This window comes from Sorex araneus, chromosome 2 (genome assembly GCF_027595985.1).
Source record: "Sorex araneus isolate mSorAra2 chromosome 2, mSorAra2.pri, whole genome shotgun sequence".
In the NCBI taxonomy this organism is placed as follows: Eukaryota; Metazoa; Chordata; class Mammalia; order Eulipotyphla; family Soricidae; genus Sorex; species Sorex araneus.
In genome coordinates, this window is record NC_073303.1 from 124,638,426 (window position 1) to 124,657,766 (window position 19,341).

At 47.1% G+C, this 19,341-nt stretch overlaps 1 protein-coding gene across 1 annotated transcript in view; it reads right to left on the bottom strand.

Moving 5' to 3' along the window:
* The window catches only part of GRHL2 (grainyhead like transcription factor 2), a 105,265-nt gene extending 92,402 nt beyond the window's left edge, over positions 1 to 12,863 (bottom strand). The window contains exons 1-3 of the mRNA XM_004607690.2: positions 12,675 to 12,863; positions 4,945 to 5,012; positions 423 to 816 (exon numbers count right to left, since the gene is read on the bottom strand). Of these exons, the coding sequence (XP_004607747.2) occupies positions 423 to 816; positions 4,945 to 5,012; positions 12,675 to 12,842 (630 nt within the window). The 5' untranslated portion in view covers positions 12,843 to 12,863. The remainder of the gene's footprint in view (positions 1 to 422; positions 817 to 4,944; positions 5,013 to 12,674) is intronic.
* Positions 12,864 to 19,341: the final 6,478 nt, after the last annotated feature.

Genomic DNA, 19,341 nt, shown 5'->3' on the forward strand with positions numbered 1-19,341 from the left:
GAGTCAGGGGGCCCAGGCGGTGGGCAGAGGCGGGGTGCTGCTGGCACCCACTCTGCAACCTTGGCACGTGAGACTTCAGCCCACCAATCGGAGACCAACAAAGTACTGCAACAACCAATCCAAAGCGTTCCAGAAGTGACCTCTCCCGAAAACCTCTTCCGGGGCACAGAACACACAGTGCGACTCGCCCTGCTTCCGGGTCTTGCACACCTGGTCCGAGCACATCTCAAATACGTGTCATCCCTGGTTCTTTTTTTTTTTTTTAATAGAATATGCATAAAGCAGCTCATGGCTTACACAGTTCAGTTCCTTGGTCTGGCTTTAAGAAAAGCGATAAATGGAGGGAAGCAAAGGGCAGGGGCTGGGTGGCAGAAGGGAAGGGCAGAAGCGTGGGGATGCGCCTCCCCGGCCCCAGGCCTCACCTCCGGGGCGCCGTCCTTGAAGCCCTCGCTGTAGGTGCTGTCGGGGGTGCTGCGCTGGTCGTCCTTGAGGTAGGTGCCGTGGCCGGCCATGGCGGGCACCCCGTACTGCGTCTGCTCGAAGATGACCACGCGCTGCTCGTCGCCGTCGCCCCGCGGGTAGTGCACGGGCGGCGCCATGAACACCGGGGTGAACTCCTCGGCCTTGACCACGGCGATGCCCGACACGGCCACGCCGGCCGGGCTCTCGGGCACGCTGGCGCTGTACTGCTCCCGTTTGGAATTCTCCAGGTGGTCCGGGTTGAGGGACAGGTTCACGGGCACCGTCTTGAGCACCTGCACGCGGTTCTCCCCGCCGCTCAAGTTGCTCTGGGCTTCCCCGGGGCCAAGACAGTTCCTGCGTGGTGAGACCCGCGCCCCAACCGGAGGGAATGAGATGGGGGAAGAAATAATAATGTGTTTCAAAGCCACCCCTCCTGCAGGTTGGCGATCATCGGGAGGAGCCGAGTGAGTCACTGGAGGGGGGCCGGGTGGAGGGGTCTGGGCGGCACTAGAGCCATGGCACAGGGCAGCCTCCCTGGAGCATGCGCTTGGACCCACCTAGACCTGTCACCATAAAATAGGTAAGTGAAAGCTCGCCCTGAGCCAGTCTTCATTTCTAACTTACTACTCTGGGGAATGACGGCCACTGGAGCCAGCAGACATCCCAGAAGGAGTCACATTCTTGCTGACCTGGTTTCTGTAAGTCAGGCGCCTGGAAAAAGGAAGGCAGATGGGGAGATGGTTCCAGATGGAAGGACATGTAAAAAGATGTCTCTGTCAGAAAAGAGGAGTAGATGCTGTTCGGGTCCTGACCTGAACAAACTTAAGGGACTTCATGAAACAATAAGATATTGGGGGTCTGGAGGGGTGCAAGGGAACATGAATTAGGGGATAATTTATAGGTGTAGTTAATCTAGTTCCATGTAATTGCAATTTTGAGGTGGCGTAAGAAGATGTCTTTGTATCTTAGAGATGCAAAGTAGTTATAGGTGGAATGGTATATCAGGGACTCGGTTTAAATACTAGAGAAATTTTTCAAAAAAGAAAGGAAAGAGAAAACAGGTATAACAGTGATCATTGGGCCAAAGAGATAGTACAGAGAATAAGGCACTTGTCTTGCACGTAGCAAAGCCCAGCACTATATATGGTTCCCCAGGCCTTGCCAGCAGTGACCTGGAGCACAGAGCCAAGGGTGCGCCCTGAACACTGCCAGGTGTGACCCCAAAACTGAAAAAAAAAAGTGACAGTTGTTGAAACTGGAAGTTCAAATAGGTATTGGCAAGTTGATGATACTATCCCCTTCACAGCTTTTATACATTTGAAAAAAGAATGGTTGTGATTGTAAATTGCTTCTTTTTTTGTTAAGGCAGAAGAAAGGTTAATTGGGAGTTGGGTGGGGTGGGGGGATAAGGGGAAGGGAAGGATATTTTCTCCCATCCTGTGGGGTAAACTCTTTATAGGAAAACAAGATAGGGTTTATCATGAAGATCGTTTCACTAAATTGAGTAATAACATGAGCTCATTGATATCCTCAGCATTGAATTACTTTCAGGGCTTAAAAAAGTGGTATAACTGGGTTTATGTAAAACAAGATCTCCCCAAGCTCAGACCTCCTGGCTGGTACAAAGAGAAGGAGAGGATTTAGAAAATTAATTCCTGCCTGGCCAGATGAAATACTTTAATTTCTATTAAAGAATTCTGTGAGAGGGTGGAAGCAGAAAAAAAATCTAGCTAATGGAAGATGATTATTGGTGACAAAATGATTTTCCTATCAAAGATCCTGTGTGGGAAAGGCTTTGAGGTTGCTACTCACTTAGTTGGGGGTTTCTAAAGGAGCTGGAGAGGAGTTACATGCTTTGTGTGGAGTTCTGTCTCCACTGTCTGCTTCTCTTAAAAACATCAAGTGCTTTCTGGGGCTTACTGGCAAATCCCATGGAGAGAAATATTCAAATAAACTTGGTTCTTCCAAGAACTGAGCTTGCCTGCTATTCTCAGGAAAGGAAGTCCATTAGTCTCTAGGCATGCCTGACTCTCAAGCAACTTGGTACTTTTGGCTTTGATTTTTCAGATAAAACTTCAAAGTAAAGCTTGAAGAGAGAATGACTCCACCTGAGCAAAGCCAACAGAAAAATATCTCCTCTGCATGTCACAGATCTGTAGTGATCATTTTAGAAAGTAATCCTTTAAGGACTAAACGTGCAAGTCTACACAAAACAGTCTGTCTTTTAAGTAGTAACCTGCTTTCATAGCCAAATCAATACTGTGAATCTGTACCTAAGACTAAATATAAGTAAAAATTTAGAAATTATGTTTAATCTGAATCCAGCATTAGTTGAATAGTGCCAAAACCCAGACCACCCATTTCTCTCAGTGCATCGTCAACTCCATTGTTTAGAACTTTGTATGGAATGTTAATAGATGTGCCTCAAAGAAAGGAGGCCATGATAAAATCAGTATTTAAGACACACAGACACACATACATTTTCATAACAAGACCACCCTGGGTGGGTCAGACACATCATGAATACAGTGAAGACCCCACACACATTCTTTCACCTGTTTAATTATCACTGGAGTTTCCCAAGCTCATTTTACCCCAGACCCTTAAGGGAGGAACATCTATGATAATTGGACAGTGTCCTGCAGGTCAAGAGCCTAGCTTATACTGACCAGCTACCAAAGGAATAATCCGGGTCATTCTTTTACACAAGGATACTCTCACTGACTTTGCCAGAATATTAAAACTTAACCAGTTCCTTTACAGATCAAATTAATTACTTGTATAATTTGGGCCTGATGCAAAATTTCTCATGCACTGCCATAAAACAAATACACAAATTCTAAAAGAGAAACATAGGAGAAAATATTTTTGGCATGTGGCCACAGCCTCATTTGACTAGCACTGGTGGGGCAAGAGAAAGCATAGCCAGGTGTGACCCCAAAACAAAACAAGACCCCCCCCCAAAAGAAAACCAGCATTGGCATTAGAACCTGGCCAGAGAACTTTAGAAAGATACTCTGTCCACACATCTGAAGTAATGATCAGAACCAGACCAAAATGTTTGTGTGCTACTCCCTGCCCTGCTGTGGAATGCAAACTGGAGCCAAATATTGTAGCACCAGGGGGGAAAAAAAATGCTCCTTCGAAGATTGACGTATCAAATACACTTTTAAAAAAGTCAGGTCACATCATGAGGAGAGTCTGTTTTTCCAAGTGGCAAGTTCTGACTCTGGCAGTTGTAATGGTAACAGGGTAACACATGGACACTCCCTGTGCCAATACTGTCCCTTCCAGTCACTTTCAGCCATTTGTTGACTAAGTCATACATCATGTATAGGGAACAGGGCATTTGCTAGACTTTACTACCAGTCTTTTAATGACTCCATGAAATCCCACAAATCACCACAAAAACACAAGCAGCAGTTACTCTTTGACAGTGTTCTTAAAAACGATGCAACAAAAAAGAAAGTGTGCCGGGGGTGGGGGGGGGCACGGGGAGGGTTGTCCTTTTTTTTTTTCTAACCTAGAATGTCTGATGCACTAGAACAGGCCTGTTTGCTTTCCCTGCCCCTCTGTGCCTAGGAATCACCTGCTTAGCTTAATAAATATGGACTGAGCAGAGGGAAAGTTGTGGGTAGAGTTTTAGCTTCTTTTTCCCTGTCACCACCGCTGCCAGCCAGGGCCCAGAGCAGAGACAATCCCTGCAAAACAGCAAGTCAGAAGTAAGAACCTGGTTCCCCTGCTGGTATGTCCCCAGATGCTCAGACTATGTCACCTGGCTTTTGGGTGGCCCCACTGCTGTTGTACATGAAGGGCAGAATGTCACAGCCAGGCAAGTCTGGCCTATGTGCTAGCAGGAGGCCTTCTCCTTCCTTCAGAGTGCCATACCACAAAGGTCCGAGAGGAAACCTCTGTGCATCTCTGTTGCTGGGCTGGGCAGGAGATGGCCGGCTCTGGTGAGTTTGTAGATATAGCTGAGTTAGAGGGTTCAGACCTTTCGGGGGACTATTTTCTGTCTGGATCATCCTGGCCAAGGAACTGGGACACCCCAGTCACTCCCACACAGGTCACAAGTGTCTCGTTCCTATAAGAAAGCTGGAACAGGCAGTGTAGACATATTTTAAGTCAGAATAGAAACCAGATTCTGAATGACATCCTGCCAACAGGGAGAAAAATGAGTTCTTCCTGTCTCATCTCAGTCTTCCTGACTGTCTCATCTTTCAAGCGGGTCTTGATTCAGGACTGCAGGAAAGGGATGCTATGTGACGAGCCTGTGAGTGACGTGCGTGCACAACTCAAACATGAGTTTCTGCTCCTCACCAAGAGATCCGGCATAGGTCTAGACTTTGGCAGACAGACACTTCATACACTGTGGCCTCCCGAGACCAAACGTGACAGTTTAGTCCTTTTGTTTGATGTTTCTAGCAGCACAAAGCAAGAGCGCTTTGGAGAGCCAGCACGCGCAAGGATATGGTACCATACCTTTTTTCCGGGTCTTCTTGACTGTCATTTGCTTTAGTCACTGACAGCAGCCTCTTGTCTCGAGGAACCTGAAATATCCCCAACAATCAGTCAGGCTTACAGAGTCTATCGCCACCAGGCCACAGAGGATGGGCTGAGAGATAGTACAGGGGCTGGGGCACTTGCGTTGCATGTGGCTAACCCCAGTTTGATCCTCTGCACTGCAGAGGGAGGCCGAACACTGCCAGGGAGCACTCCTGAGCACAGAGCCCAGAAGGAGGCCCTGAGTACTTCGGGGTGTGACCAAAAGAAAAAATACAAAGAAAAGAAAAAGTTCAATGAGTTATTTCAGAAGAGAACAACTAGAGTGTTGTGTGCTTTGGAAGTACATGTTAAATAAAAACAAATACGTTGTCAACCCTTTCTCTCATCTGTTGATTTGGGTGCATCTATAGTAGGCCAGCTGAATGCGGGATAAGAAGGAGAGGAATAAAATAGGGTTCCTGTCATGGAACAAGAATGCCCAGAGCACCCACATTTATAGCAGCGCTGGCCCCAGGCACCAAAAGGTGAGAATAACCCAGGCCCCCTCCCACAGATACACACAGACCTTATAGCTGATGGGATATTTTTCAGCCTTCAAGACTGGGCTTGTGGCCAGTACAGTGAGTAGGATATTTGCCTTGCATGCAGATGATCTGGGTTCAATATCTGGCACCACATATGATCCCCCATACACTGCCAGGAGTGATTCCTGAGTGCAGAGCCAGGAGTAACCCCTGAGTATCACTGAGTATAACACAAAAAGCCAAATAAATAAAGTCTGTGCTCAGAAATATGCTTTAAACAGAGGCGGGTGAAGACACGATGTATGGGGAAAGAAGCCAGACCCTAGGGGAAAGGAATGTCTGCCTCTACTTCCCAGAGGGAGCGAGAAAGGCCACGTTCATGCACTCAACAGTAGAACAGTTACTCACAGGAGCTGGGGGTTGGGGACTCTATTTTCCTAGTAGTGCTTCAGTCTGGAAGATGCAGTTCTGGATAATGGTAGCATAGCAATATGAATGTGCTTAGGCCATGGGGATGGTAAAAACAGAGATTTGATGTGGTATATCTACCAGAGAAAGGGCCGGCCATGTAAGGCAGTCCAGGAAGTGAGTGTTAACAGCCGCTTTGGGGCTGGAGAGATAGGACAGCAGATAGGGCACATGGCCAACCCCAGTTCAATCCCCAGCACCCCATATGATTCCCCCCCAAGCACTTACAGGAGTGATTCTTGAGCACTGAGTCAAGAGTAAGCTGAGCACTGCCAGGTGTGCCCCCAAACACCACACAGGCAAAAAAAAAAAAGGAGCTTTGAGGCACTGCCTATTGGGTGCTCTTGCCGTGTCCCGCCACCGGGTACTTGGCCCCTCCTTCTGAAACAGTGCCAAGAGTGCTTTAAAAATACAATATGCAGTGATAGGAGATAACAATTGAGCAACGCCCACTGAGAGCCAAGAGCTTCCAGTTCCCCAAAGGGACTCCAGGGAGAAATTTGTGAGGTAAAGGACGGAGAAGCTTTCCAGTCGAATGCTGATGGTGGTTAGGAAAAATTAAGTCATAAAATTTGCTTATAAACGGATGGACACAGAGGTATCATGCAGAGTAAAGTGAGTCAGGAAAGGGACAGATATAGAATGACTGCATTCATTTGTAGCACTGTCGTCCTGTTGTTCATCTATTTGCTCGAGCGGCCACCAGTAACGTCTCCATTGTGAGACTTGGTACTGTTTTTGTCATATCGAATATGCCATGGGTATTTTGCCAGGCTCTGCCGTGCGGGCGGGATATTCTCGGTAGCTTGCCGGGCTCTCCGAGAGGGATGGAGGAATCGAACCCGGGTCGGCCGCGTGCAAGGCAAATGCCCTACCCTCTGTGCTATTGCTCCAGCCCCATTCATTTGTAGTATATAAACATGTATAGTAGAAAAATAGTATCCAAGCCCAGGGAAAACAGAGACTAGGAGGACTGATAAGAGGTTGGAATCAATTCCAAGCGTGTGTGTGGTGGAGGGTAGTTAGGATAGAAAAGAGACCAGTATGACAGTAATAGTTGGAAATGATCAAGCTGGACAGGAGCTGAGGGTTAAAAGTAAGTAAAGGGATATACCTGATAACATTTCAGTATCTCTATTGCAAACCACAATGCCAGACAGAGAGAGAGAGAGAGAGAGAGAGAGAGAGAGAGAGAGAGAGAGAGAGAGAGAGAGAGAAGTGCCTAGTACCTGCCATAGAGGCAGGCTGGGGTCCAGGAGGTGATGGGAGGGAACTGGTGCTGGGAAATGTGCACTGGTGGAGGGATGGGTTTTGGAACACTATATGACTGAAACCAAATCATGAACAGCTTTGTAAGTGTCTATCTCACAGTGATTCAGTTAAAAAAATAATAATAATTATGCTGATGAAAAGACCACAGAGTATCACAAAGAGAAGACACGGCAGTGTGAGGAACCAGGGAGGGAAGCAACAGCTTGGGGAGGAAGGGCCTAAGTCAGGTCCAGCATCGTCTTCCTGTGCCACGTGCTCTCTGTGAGGACCCACCTGCTCAGCCTCCATCTCCCACAGGATCTATTCACTCCACCTCCTGACCCTCTCTTGCCCACTCAGCCCCCGCAATCCACTGCGAATCCTTGCAGAAGACCCCACATGCTCTCAGACATACGAGTCTGGTCCCAGCAGTCTCTTCCTACCAGCTCTTCAACACACCCCTTGGGAACATGAAACCAAAATGCTTCCTTCACTGTCATTGCTGGACCCACGGCCCCTACCTCTGTCCAGGCAACCTGCTACCGCCCCACCATCCTACCCCCCTCAAATTCACTCCTACCCCCCCCACCCATGTATCTCCAGGCCAACTTGAGCACAGAGTTCAAGTCCCATATCCAAGGCAGATGAGTCTCTGCGTGTGTCCACCTTGTACTTGGTCACGTCCCAAGGCCTGGAGGAGAGCAAGTTCTCACTAAATATTACTGAAATGGTTACAAAGGTGCATCAAAATGTTCAAAAATGGAAAGAATCAAAAAACAGATTCCAAACACTTAGTACATGTTAGCAACTCCCCCAAACTCAAAGAAGTGAAGTTTCTGTGGCCAAGAAGCACCAATGCCCAACCAGAACCGACAACAACTTCAGTGTCCATGTAGGTGTTGATTTACCTTCGGGCTCACCTCCTCCAGGGCCTGTTTGAACCATGGCTATCTTTGCTTTCCCAAGACTGTCTTTCCACAAATTGAAGTACCTTCTCCCCACCCCACACTCTGGAGTCACACCAACTTTTTTTTTTTTGGCCTATCACCCCTACCCAGACACCTACAAGCACATCAAAACCAACAAGCAATTATCCTTCTCCCCAAAGTCCTTCTTGTGTACCAGGAATGGCCCTAGACATCTTTGTCATCAGCTGGGCTGCCCTAAACAACTCACACCTGTGTACACCCATAACACAAACACTTAGACACACACACACACAGACAAATATGTGTGCTCATGTGTGCTCACACATACACACACACAGAGAGTCATCTCTTGGTCAAACAGACATAAAAATTTCTTGAATACTCAGCTTCATTTCTATGTGGAAGGTAACACCACTTGTTCCCCATTATTTGCTGGCTGGAGGGCTGGTAGATGGGTGAGTGGCTGAAAATAAGGCAGCAAGCTGGTTTCAGGTACTACCAGATCAATAAGAAGAATCTGACTAGGGAAGTTTTATATTTTCACTGGAGCTGGAATCTTGATTACAACCACCAATCCCCTCAGAAGGAAATAAAGTCGACTAAAGTAAGTACAATCAGACTTTAAAATAACTACCCAGGGGCTGGAGTGATAGCACAGCGGGTAGGACATTTGCCTTGCACGAGGCCGACCCGGGTTTGATTCCCAGCATCCCATATCATATGGTCCCCTGAGCACCACCAGGGGTAATTCCTGAGTGCAGAACCAGGAGTGACCCCTGTGCATCACCGGGTGTGACCAAAAAACTAGCCAGTGGGCTGTTAAAAATTTCTATCATGGCAAAAATTCTCCAAAGATCATTCTTGACACAGTTGTTATAAGTAGTAAGTAGCTTGAACTAGGTAAAATACGGGGCTGGTATTAGAGTCCCTAAATCATGAGAAAGTCTAGCAATATTTTTTAAAATACTTTTAAGCTAAAAAAAATGTGTGTGTTAAAATGCAAATATGTCCCTCAGCCTCTCATCCTCAAAGTCCCTCTCTGAGGGGCCTAACCTAGGATGATAAAGTGTTAAGGTCTATAAGAAGACAATTAGGTGAAGTGAGGTCATAAGGGTGGGGCCTAAGTCAATAAAACTAACGTCCTTATGAGAAGAGAAAGGAACACTAACATGCAGACGACAGGCTAGAGATGCCACACAGGAAGGTGGCCCCTGCTCGGCTCAGCGGAAAGGGAGACGCCACCTGCACCTCCCGTGCTAGCACCCTGAACTTGATTTCCAGCCTCCAAAACCAAGGATGCTAAGTGCCCGTGGTCTGGTCTGTGTGTTTGAAGCTTGTGGTCCACATGGGCGTGACAGTGTAACGAAGCAAATGTTAGAAAAGGTACAGAATGTTAGAAAACTGAGGAAATTCCACTCGGTTGCCTGAACTTCAACAGAGAAAATGGGCTTCACTGTGGTGCCCAGTTTAAAATGCAGGTGAAAAGACCTAAATACACCTTTGCCATCTCCAGGGACAGGGACCCCCACTTCTTGAGTGAACTGGACAGAGCCCTGTTTCTGTAGGAGTGAGGAATGGTGTGTTTTACCAAAAGAATCAGAACTTCCAGAGAGGTAGACCATACCGATAGCACAGGGGTCCCGTCGCACACGGCTAAAGAATGGAAAACAACAAACTCGGAAACCTAAGTAATAGTGTGACAGCAGATGTTACAGTACTGTGACTTCCCAGACAGGAGGGATAATACAAGTAGGGCACATGCCTTCCACAAGGCCAACCCAGGTTCAATCCCAGCTCCTCATAGGGTCTCTAAGCCCCACCAGGAGTAAACCCTGAGCATAGAAACACAGTAAGCCCTGAGCATAGCCAGGTATGGCCCCTAAAGAAAAGCAAACTAAACAACTGTTTGACCTAAAAAACAAAACAGGATCTCTCTCTCTCTCTCTCTCTCTCTCTCTCTCTCTCTCTCTCTCTCTCTCTCTCTCTCTCTCTCTCTCTCTCTCTCTCTCCCCCCCTCTTTCTACTATTAAGGCACAGTGGTTTACAAAGTTACTCATGACTGAGCTTCAAGCATGCAATGTTCCAACACCAGTCCCATCACTATTGTCACTTTCCCTCCACCAATGTGCCCAGTGTTGAGAACTGAATCTCCTTTTTCAGTTAGCATTGAACTTGACCTCAAAGTAGATTTAACTTTCTTATTATTCAATACAGCTTATGTGAGCTGTGAACAGCCATGGAACTATGGACTACAAATGAGCATTTGGGCAATGTTTGGAAAGATTTTACAGCCTCCTGCCCTGAGTGGGTAGAGCACTTAACTTTCATGTGGCTTATCCAGGTTCACTCCTGGCACCTTATGTGGTCCCCTGAGGAATAATTCCTGAGTGTAGAGCCAGGAGTAACCTGTGAGTATTGCCAGGTATGGCCCCAAAACATATATGGATGAGGTACCTTATTATTGATACTTTTCCTCTTGGCTTATGAGAAATAGAACATTGCTTTGATAGTTTTTGTTTTTATTTTAGGGTATCCCTCCTCCTTTCCATAATGCACAGTAATTGCCATCAAATACAGATACTTGAAATTTGTCAAATTCATAGCAATAAAATAAACTATTGAAAAAATAAACAAGAGGAACGGATCGAGGGGCTGGAGAGATAGCACAGCGGGTAGGGCGTTTGCCTTGCACGCGGCCGACCCGGGTTCAAATCCCAGCATCCCATATGGTCCCCTGAGCATGGCCAGGGGTAATTCCTGAGTGCAGAGCCAGGAGTAACCCCTGTGCATCGCCGGGTGTGACCCAAAAAGCAAAAAAAAAAAAAAAAAGAGGAATGGATCGATAGTACAGTGAGTAGGGTTTTTGCCTTGCACTAGCCAACTCAGGCTTGATCCCCAGCATCTCATATGGTCCCCTGAGCCCTGACAGGAGTAATTCCTGAGTGCAGAACCAGGAGTAATCCCTGAGCATCACCAGGCGTGGCTCAGAAACAAAAAAAATAAACAAACAAGATATTTATTTCTTCAAAACATTTTTATATGTTCAAAGGTATGTTTATATGGTATATTAGTTCATATGTTTATATGGTATATTAGTTCAAAGCACTATGGACTAATATACCAGCTTAATATTATTACAAAGTTTACCAATAGAATTTTTAGTGACCTGATTGATTTTATCAGGATCACTTTTATGAAATGTCTACTAGATTTTAAAGACTAAGAAAACTTTCAGCTTCTACTGACTTTTTATCATAAAGGATATGATACCTTGTGATTCCTGTGAAGGAATAAGCCTGTTCCCAAACATTAGATAATCGCCCAAAAGTCTAACAAAGCTGGGCAGCACATATGCACCTCAGGAGTGATCCCTGAGCACAGAACCAGGAGCCCTAGCACTGCTGGGCATGTCCCCCCAAAAGCAAACTGAAAACAATATCCTGACTTAAAATGCCATGGATGGGCCAACCTGTCAACCACGCTTGGTTCTCCATTTAGCTAAGGGGACTTTACTTGGCTTTTTGTTCATTTCCTCTGGGGGGCACCTGGATGGGAATTTTTCTAGACAGCAAACCTTGCTGGAGGGAGCAGGAAGAAGGAAACAGGGAGGGAATAGGAAGCTGAGACTGAAGCTTACTGAAAGGGAAACTGCTCCTCTCTGGTGATTGTCTCATGAGAAAACGGAGGTGGGGATTCAGTTCTTATTACAAAATAAAGAACTGGCTGTGCCCAGGCAGCAAAATAAACAGCCATTCTCACCTTCGTGCCAATAAGCCACAAGGTGTTTACAATCAAAGCAGGTAATAAATCTCCTCATTCAGTAAGTACTTGTGGGATTTTTTTTCCTTTTGGTACCTGTTCTAAGGGAGCAGCTGTGGATTTTGCACATTCAGAAGAGCACAGTCATACCAGATACAGCCATTTATAACTGAGACAGACTCTTATTTCTTGTGTGATTTCTTGAAATACTTTAATGTTGAAAATACTGTCTGGCAGGTACTTTGGTCACACGTGACTTATTTTTGTCCGAAGCATTCTCCCACTTAATGCTGTGTACCCATCCAAACAAATGGAAAGGGGATGCTAATGAAAACAAGTTTGGGAACAGCTGCAAGTCTTCCACAAAAGCATTCCTTGGAATGGCCCTTATCAAAATGAAAAATCTAGACGCTCTGAACGTTTCTTGTGAAACTAAAAATAAAATAAAAAAAGAAAGAAAATATGAAAGGAACCTACATCTCCAACAACTAATCAGTAAGCAAATAACATTCGGGCTGCACAAGGAATAATCCTCCTTCACGAAAGCTCAGATGTCGGAGTGAAGATGGCAGCAGCCGGGGGCTGTTCCCAGCCTGCTATGAAGTAGGACGGCCAGGGAGAGAACGCACATGCCTTTGGACAAAGGGCACAGTCACTCACTGCCACAGGGCACACTTGGGCAATGAGAAGAGGAAGAGGCTGGATTCAGGCCCCGGTGGACTACCGTGGCTTCCTCCCCGCATGCCCAGGAGAGAGAGCAGGGCCTCGGGTCTACCTTGTAATAGTCGTACAGCAGGCCCAGGGCAGCGGCACTGTCCTCGTCCCCATTGATGCTCATCATAGCCTTGGTGGCCGCCGTCAGGGGGTTCTCCAGGTAAGACTTCCAGGCTTCATCCTCACTGGTATAGGCTCTTCGGGTGTTGAATGGAGGGTCACCAGGCATGGGCACTAAGGCCACGGGTCGTTTATTACTGTGAATGCAAGAGAAATGTGAGGTTTGCCATCAGAAGCACATTCTCAAGACACACACAGTAGCTGGCTAGTTGACACAGCCCCAGAGAGGAGTAGAATGGAACCGTTAAGGGAAGGTACTGCCACGTGGCGTTTACAAGACCCCAAAGGCACCTTTTTCACTGTCTAACTGAAGTAACAATGTTCTTTCAAAGGTTGACAGTTGGGAAGGTCTTATAAACTGCCCCCTCCCGCTGCCTTTGCTTGGTTTTCCAAAATCATTTGACTGAATTATTCTTCGTGAATGAAAATACGAGAATAAGGGGCCGGAGCAATAGCACAGCGGGTAGGGCGTTTGCCTTGCACGCGGCCTACCCGGATTCGATCCCCGGCATCCCATATGGTTCCCCAAGCACTGCCAGGAGTAATTCCTGAGTGCAAAGCCAGGAGTAACCCCTGAGCATCGCTGGGTGTGACCAAAAAGAAAAAAAAAAAAAGAGAATAAAATCCTAGGAAGAAGAGATCATTAACCCTCTGAGTTCTAATATGCACCACGCATTAAGTGTAATCACTACATGAGTGATTACTAAAAGCTGTTTATCTCATTTAATCTACAGCTGAAATTGTCAGCAAATTATAGATTGGTCTATAATTAAAAAGGGCTCTATCAGCTACTTTACAAATAAGACATATTATAGGTGTGTAATAGGATGCAAAGAACAGCAATGGGACAGACTCCAGAGATGAGATGAACGTGTGTTGCCACAGGGGCCTCCACCCATATGGTGTAGAAGCTAAAAACCACAGAACCATCAGAGGGGGCAGAGCAGTAGAACAGCAAGTAGGGCACTGCCTGGCACACAGCCCATCGGGTTTCCATTTGGCACCACCAAGACCCTCTAGGAGTGATCCCTGAGCCAGGAGTAAAACCTGAGCACCACTGGATGTGGCTCCATAAAACAAAATCACCACAGAGATTCAGGAGTATAATTGGAGGATTTTCAGGAGGAAGAGAAAGGGGGTGTCATCATAGGGCCATCTAACCGAGTCAGACTTGGAGAGAGAGCAACTGACAAGCAAGTCCATTCCTTGAGGAGAATGTGGTCACGACTTAAATGTCCAATAACCATGACAGTCCTCAGCAGCTCCCCAGGCTTGTTCACTGGAATGAAACCAACATGGAACAAAGAGAACCTATATTTCACATCCTCTTACGGTAACACAGCACAGGCAAGTGACAGGCCTGGTGACCCATAGAAATGCAGTCACCGGATCTACAACAGACCTTTCAGTCCCTTTCTGCTGATACCCTGTAGAGCTCCCCAATGGGAGATGGTCCCTCAGCTCCCCACTATGATGGAGAATTGGGCGATGCTCAAGAGAGGTATGGAAGGTTCCTTAAGTGCTGGAACCATGCATCGGTGCAAACTCAGAAATGTGTATGGACACTGGGAAGACATACTAGGTGGCAGTTGGGGTATGAGCCCCTAGGCAGGAGGTCTCTAGTCACTAAGGTGAACACCTGTGCCTTAGGGTTTGTTGGAACTGAGAGGGCAGAGAGAATATTGACCCAATAACGCACCAGGCAGCTTCTGGGAAACCAAAGTCTTTGGGTTCGGAGGGGAATATGGTTGCAAAGCTGAAACTTAAAAGAATTGATGGAAGGGCACCACCAGGAATGGAGCCTGCAGTTTAATTTAACTCAACACAGGAAACCTCCCCCAGGCCCACACGGATAGGACTGACAGATTGCTAGCTCTTTCTCAATTCCATGGGTGGTGGTGCATGGCCATTATTAGTTGGTGGAGCAATTTGACTGGATAATTTCAATAACAAATGAGACTCACGCATGCTAACTAATTACATGACCCCCAAGAATATTGACCCCATCGCAAATAAACTGGATTAAAAGGACTGGCACAAGTCTCTGGGATTAAAGGAAAGCACTGGGTTCAGAGAAACTCCCTGAGTTTCAGTTCTGATTTGCCCGAATAAGGACAGCAGTGGCCACTCTCCCCCCTCCCAAGAGGACAGTGAGAAGAAAAGTAATGGAGAAGCAGAACACCACCAGCAGGTACAGTGATCACCCATTTCAGGAAAGTTGTGTTTCAACTCTGGGCCTTCTCAGAGTTGGGATGGGCAACCTCCCCCTACCTCCCTGTACTTCCGGAAGACAAGGCAGCCGTGCCCACGCCCCACTGCCACCGCCAAGTACATCACCTACTGGCCTTGCTCCAGAGACTCATAAATAAATCTCAAAAGAGATCAACTAGCCACAAAAATTTCTTAGCCGCCCATTCCTGGCAAATGGAGGCAATCTGGGGGGTGAGGGGGTGGGGTGGTTGGCAGGCCAGCTCTGGCCCAAACAAAGCCCTGGAAACTGCTCCCACACCTGAAAGCCACCTCCATGCCCCAGGCCAGACTGCCCAATTAAATATTCTGCATTTTCCAGAACGACATCTCCAAACTCCACAACACTGACATCCCAATAGGTGCACACCAGATTGGATGGGGTATAATGCAGAAGTCAACCGATCTCGATTAAGAAAAACATTAACACAGAAGCTTCACTTGCAACAACAGCTTAGTAAACCCTCTGACAAGGACTTAATGTCCCCATGGTTAAATACAATCATTTTCACAAATTTTCTTCTAGGGAAATATTTTTGGATCATTCCATTACCCATTTAATGGTAACAAGCAGTATGAAATCAATTCTTGTGGGTCTGCTACGGGAACAGACTTGAGGGGGAGTTGGGAGAATAAAGACAATGGTGGAAGGAATGCTGAAGGGGTTAGTGTTGAAATATTGAACTCCTTGAACAAACCATCATGAACAACCCGGTGTTTAAATAAAGTGTGTTGGGGGAGTTTTCATCTCACCACTTAGCTATGACAAAAGACCTGCATGAGTGCCTATTTGCAGAAGCAAAGGCAATCAACTGGTTTGCTCTTACATCCATATATGTTTTGCTGTAGCTGTTCTAGAAAGTGCCCTGTGCAGCACAGAAGCCCCACCAAACTCCTGTCGAGAACTCCTTGATAGAGTCTGGGGATTTACCCTGTATTCCTGCTCTCACTACATGTGAGTATAATTTTCCGTCTTAAATGTCTAGCATAAGGGGGTAGGTGATTCTGGAGGTTCTCCAAGCACTCAAATATTTTTCTATGTAAGTTAGTGGCAGCTGCTTTGTTGCTTTCTGCCCTTTCGGCTTATGAAATGCTTTATAGGAGCACTTTGTTTCTAGATAGTGAGGGGAATCTGAGCACAGGCCTGGGTTTGTGTCAAGTATGTGAGCATAGCAATTTGGGAAGGAAGTGGGTTCTGATTTTAAAGAGCTAAAAGATAGGGTCAGGGAGATAGCTCAGTGATCGAGTCCTTCTCTGGCATAGTTAAAACCCTAGGTTTGATCCCCAGCACCACAAAAAATTTAAAAAAAAAAAAACCCTAGGGCTGGAGCAATCATACAACAAGTAAGGTACTTCCCTTGCCACAGACAACCCAGGTACAATCCCCAGCCCAATAGATGGTATCCCAGGCCCACGAGGAGTGATCCCTGAGCCAGAAGTGATCCCTGAGCACAGCAGGTGTGACCCCAAAAACCCCAAAATAAAAAATACATAAATAAAAATAATAAAAGAGGCAGCTGGAGCAATAGCACAGTGGGGTAGGGCGTTTGCCTTGCACGCAGCCAACCTGGGTTCAATTACCAGCATCCCACATGGTCCCCCGAGCATCGCCAGGAGTAATTCCTGAGTGCATGAGCCAAGAGTAATTAATCCCTGTGCATTGCCGGGTGTGACCCTAAAAGCCAAAAAAGATTAAAAATAAAATAAAAGAATAGTGGATTTATTTATCAATATTCCATTATCAATTCCATTATCTGTGTTTGCTGTGAGTACAGAAAGTGCCAGGTACCACACTAGCTGTTGAGGATACAGTGGCCTCAGCAGTGCTGAGGACACACTAGCTGTTGAGGATACAGAGAAAGATACAGTTGTGCAGCCCAGGGAGCTTACCACAGGGGAATAGAGAGCATCGCCCTTACAAAAACGCAAGATGTGAGAAAAGAACTGGGCAGTGTCAGTGAGCGGAGCCAGAGCCAGGAAGGACTGATCAAATCAGAGCAGCAAGGAGGAACAGAGTTGCCCCAGAGATCTGAAGGACAGGCAGGTGGGCGCTGGACAGATATGGCAAGATATGGGAAACACATATTAAAGTGAAAATTATTTGGAGGCTGAGGAGATATCTCAAAGGGCTGGCGTACAGGCTTTGCATGCAGGAGGGCTGGGTTCAATGGCATCACGGTTCCTGGGGCACTCTGAGGAATGACCCCCAGGCGACATGCAAGGAGATCCTGAGCAGGACCCGGGTGTGGCCCCAAAACACAAACAATATTTTGCAATTCAGAATCATGGAATTCTCTGCCCCAAAGAAGCATGGGTGTGTCCATTCAGGAAGAGAAATTCACACGCGTGGCTCTACCAGTAAAATGGAATTTCTGAGTCATAAAACTTACTAATCACAGAGGGTAGAACTGGATTTGGAGGCAGACTGGGTGAATTCCTAAAGCTATACATGAAAAGAAGTCTTTGGGGGGGTGGGGGAGGCTGGACCGATAGTACAGTAGGGAGGGCGCTTGCCTTGCACAAAACAACCTGGGTTTGATTCCCGGCATCCCATGTGGTCCCCCGAGCCCACCAGGAGTGACCCCTGAGCACCACCAGGTATGGCCCCCAATTAAACAAAAAAGAGGTCTTTGGGAAACCAAGAAGTCAGAGATAGTAGGCAGTGCCTCCCACCCCTAATTCAGTTGTTTAGCTGGGGTCACTCTGCGGGCCTGTTCTGCAGCCTTCACTTAGAGGGTGAAAGAAGGAATTCGGAACACTGAGCACTGCACCCTCGGGGCCGAGCCATTCTGAACACACACTTGCCAGGGTGCTCAGTCCTCCAAGAAGGAAGGAAAGCTCCAAGGGTTTATTTTGTAAACAACTTTAAAGCAGGCCAGGAGTTGGTCTTGGGAAATGTGGTCTGCGGGTGAGATGCTGAATCCAATCCACAAAGGGCTCAGCCCATACACTGGAAGAGCCTAGGAAGGCCCTGATTCGGCCCCATATTAGTGGAGGGGTGAGGGTGGGGGAGTAGGGGAGCAAAGGCTAGGTTCTAATTCCCCGCACCCTGAAAAATCTCTCCACTCTCCTCTGGGGGGATATGGCTAGCATTTTTAAGTCCCCAGAAGCCCGAGACCTGATATGTCACTTGCAGGGCCCTGACTACAGAAAGCAGACTGTACCATGTCTGGGGTGAGACAGAAGCACTGGGAAACGTGTTCCTGACAGCACTGGTCAGCTTGCAGGTTAGCAGAAAGTATGGAGCTGAAGAACAGCCAACCCAAGTGCAAGAGAGAGCAGTGGGTTGGGAGGTTTGCCTTGCATGCAACTGACACAGGTTCAGTCCTGGCACCCCATATAGTCCCCTGAGCCCACCAGGAGTGATCCCTGGGTGCAGAGCCAGAAGTAAGCCCCGAGCACCGCTGGGTATTGCCCAAAAACACGGGGGGGGGGTGGAGACATTAAGAGTCAACTCGGGGCTGGAGCGATAGCACAGCAGGTAGGGCGTTTGCCTTGCATGCGGCCAACCCGGGTTCGATTCCCAACATCCCATATGGTCCCCTGAGCACCGCCATGGGTGATTCCTGAGTGCAGAGCCAGGAGTAACCCCTGTGCATTGCTGGGTGTGACCCAAAAAGCAAAAAAAAAAAAAAAAGAGTCAACTCGTGGTTGACTGTAAGTAATCAATCTTCCTTGGGGAGATTTTGCCTTGGTTGGTTCTTCAAGACCCTACTTCCTCCTACTGAGTCTCCCGGGTGGCTGATTTCATCTGTGCCCAGCACAAATGTTCATCCAGAAACAGATCAGCCTTTTCCCTCTGATAGAATGGCTAATGAATCTTTACCTGAGCAGTGGAAAGGAAGATTCTAGCTAACGCACACAACCGGACCGACCATTTCTTTTCACTTGGAGTCTCTGATGTGTATCCCTTCAAATATTTGATGATTTCATGGTAAGGGAAGGGTCTTCATAAACTATAATCTTCCCAGTACAGAGTACTAGTGAACAAAGCACAGTTCAATAAAAACAGAAGAATCTCTCTGGTACACTGAGCAAAAATGCAGACTTGCATGAAAAGGACAATTTCACCAAGCGGCTTTTCGCAAAGCTGGAATGCTGGCTGAAGCAATCACTGCTCTGCAGAACGACAATTGAGGGTTGAGAGAGAGAAAGTACAGCAGCTAGGGTACTGGCCTTACATGCCACCAACCTGGGTTCGACCCCAGCACCCCATAGGATCCCCCGGCCCTTCTGGAGTGATGCCTGAGTGCAGAGCCAGGAGTCAGCAGCCCTGAGGACTGTTAGTAAGGCCCCAAAGAACAAAACGAAATAAAAGCACAGGATGGTAAGTCAAATTCTGCTCTGGTCAATGTTTGCAA